This window comes from Aplidium turbinatum, chromosome 5, assembly GCF_918807975.1.
Source record: "Aplidium turbinatum chromosome 5, kaAplTurb1.1, whole genome shotgun sequence".
Taxonomy (NCBI): domain Eukaryota; kingdom Metazoa; phylum Chordata; class Ascidiacea; order Aplousobranchia; family Polyclinidae; genus Aplidium; species Aplidium turbinatum.
The window spans coordinates 33,688,861-33,690,801 of record NC_137476.1 but is presented as its reverse complement, the minus strand read 5'-3'; the positions used below and the strand labels follow the sequence as shown (position 1 = coordinate 33,690,801).

General features: G+C 33.0%; 1 protein-coding gene across 1 annotated transcript; it reads right to left on the bottom strand.

Moving 5' to 3' along the window:
- Positions 1-709: 709 nt before the first annotated feature.
- LOC145771268 (uncharacterized) lies at positions 710-1,625 on the bottom strand. Its single transcript, XM_082583004.1, has 2 exons — positions 1,433-1,625; positions 710-899 (listed from the first exon to the last, which is right to left on the bottom strand). The coding sequence occupies exons 1-2, from the start codon at positions 1,618-1,620 to the stop codon at positions 758-760; spliced, it is 330 nt and encodes a 109-aa protein (XP_082439130.1). The 5' UTR covers positions 1,621-1,625; the 3' UTR covers positions 710-757.
- Positions 1,626-1,941: the final 316 nt, after the last annotated feature.

Below are 1,941 nucleotides of genomic sequence, written 5' to 3'. Positions count from 1 at the left end.
ACTGAGCTTATGAGATTTCAAATTGCTAGATCGTGAAAATGACTTTTCACAAACATCACATTTATATGGTTTTTCACCAGAATGAATTAGCTTATGAGAATATAAAGTGCTAGATTGCGAAAATTGCTTTTCACAAACATCACACTTATAGGGTTTTTTACAAGAATGAGTTAGCTTATGAGAATTCAAATGACCAGATTGCGAAAATGTCTTTTCACAAACATCACATTTATATGGTTTTTCACCAGAATGAATTAGCTTATGAGATTTCAAATCACCAGATCGCAAAAATGACTTTTCACAAACATCACATTTATATGCTTTTTCACCATAATGAATTAGCTTATGAGATTTTAAACCACGATATAGCAAAAAGGACTTTTCACAAACATCACATTTATATGTCTTTTCACCAGAATGAGTTAGACTATGAGATTTTAAACCATTAGACCGTGCAAATGACTTTTCACAAATATCACATTTATATATATGGTTTTACACCAGAATGAGTTAGCTTATGAGATTTCAAATTACCAGATCGGGAAAATGATTTTTCACAAACATTACATCGATATGGTTTTCCACCAGCGTGAAATCGTTGATGTTTTTCCAATGCAAATTTGCATTCAAAACTCTTGTTACATAGTGTGCAACAAAGTCGTTCCCTCAAATGAATTTTTTTGTGACTGATCAATGCTGACTTGCTTCGGACACGTTTATAACATATATTGCACTTTAAAGTTTCTTTCTCAGTTGGTTAGATGAAAGATAACCCTTCTTGATACAAATATGGAGGACATTCCTTGGTTGCAGAAACATTTTTCAAATTATCTTCGTGAATAATTTTATATGATTCAAGAACTTTAAGCTTCACTGGAACCTTTTCATCTTGATTCATACTGAAAGGTAAAACGACAATTAATTGTTAAAACTCTTTTCACTTTTATCACAAGTCTTCAACATAAATTGCAACAAGGTCGTTCTTTCAAATGTTATTTTTGTGATGGGTACTCAATACTAACTTGTTTTGGAAATGTTTATTACGTATATTGCAGTTTAAGGTTACCCTCTTTGTTGATAGGATGTGAGCTAATTTGTCTTGATACAAGTATGGATGATATTTCTCGAAGTCTGAAGATATTTCTCGAAGTAGTTTTTAAATCATCTTGGTCAATACTTTCATACGATTTGCATATTTCAGGAACTTCATGCTTCATTTGAATCTTTACATGGTGATTCATACTAAAAGGCAGCTCTATTAATAACATGTTGTCTTTTCATAAAAAAGAGACCACTGATGACTTTTCACGTTCCAGTAGATATGCATTTGAAATTTTTAATGCAAAACCAGTAAAATGGTTTCTCTGATGAACAATCTAATGATTGACCAACGATTATTCAGTTTAAAATGCTTATGACATACGGTACATACCACACAACGTCATTCAGAACTTCATTCTCAATTGATTGGATTGGAGATGATAATTCTTCCTGATGCAAACATGGATAACATTCCTTGGTGTCTGGACCAATTTCCAAATGATCTTGGCCAATGATTTCATAAGGTTCGCATACTTCAGAAACTTCAAGCTTCACAGGGACACTTTCATGTGGATTCATATACAAAATTGGAGGAAACAGCAAACTGACTTAATAACACTTATTTTATAATGAAGCAACTGAATGAAGTAATATTTTTCTGAAAATCAAACAGGAGAAATATGTGAGACAAACGTTAAAAATTATGAGTACAGTACGTAGAATGCCTAGGACATAAAATTACGAGTATATAATCAACTTTGTCAAAAACGCAACTCTGTCAAAAAATTTGTTGGAGGCGTAGCTGAGTGGTAAGAACGTTTGAAAGGACGTGGATTCGACACCGCTCCAGAGCACGCGGCCGTGTCTCGGCAAAGACACTTAATTACAAGCCAAAATAAG

What these genes read in the sequence shown, in the direction of transcription:
- LOC145771268 (XM_082583004.1), bottom strand. Translation starts at nt 1,620, where the DNA reads ATGAATCCACATGAAAGTGTCCCTGTGAAGCTTGAAGTTTCTGAAGTA. An exon ending in GTTCTGAATGACGTTGTGTG is followed by an intron (nt 900 to 1,432) that starts GTATGTACCGTA and finishes TTTACCTTTCAG; the next exon opens with TATGAATCAAGATGAAAAGG.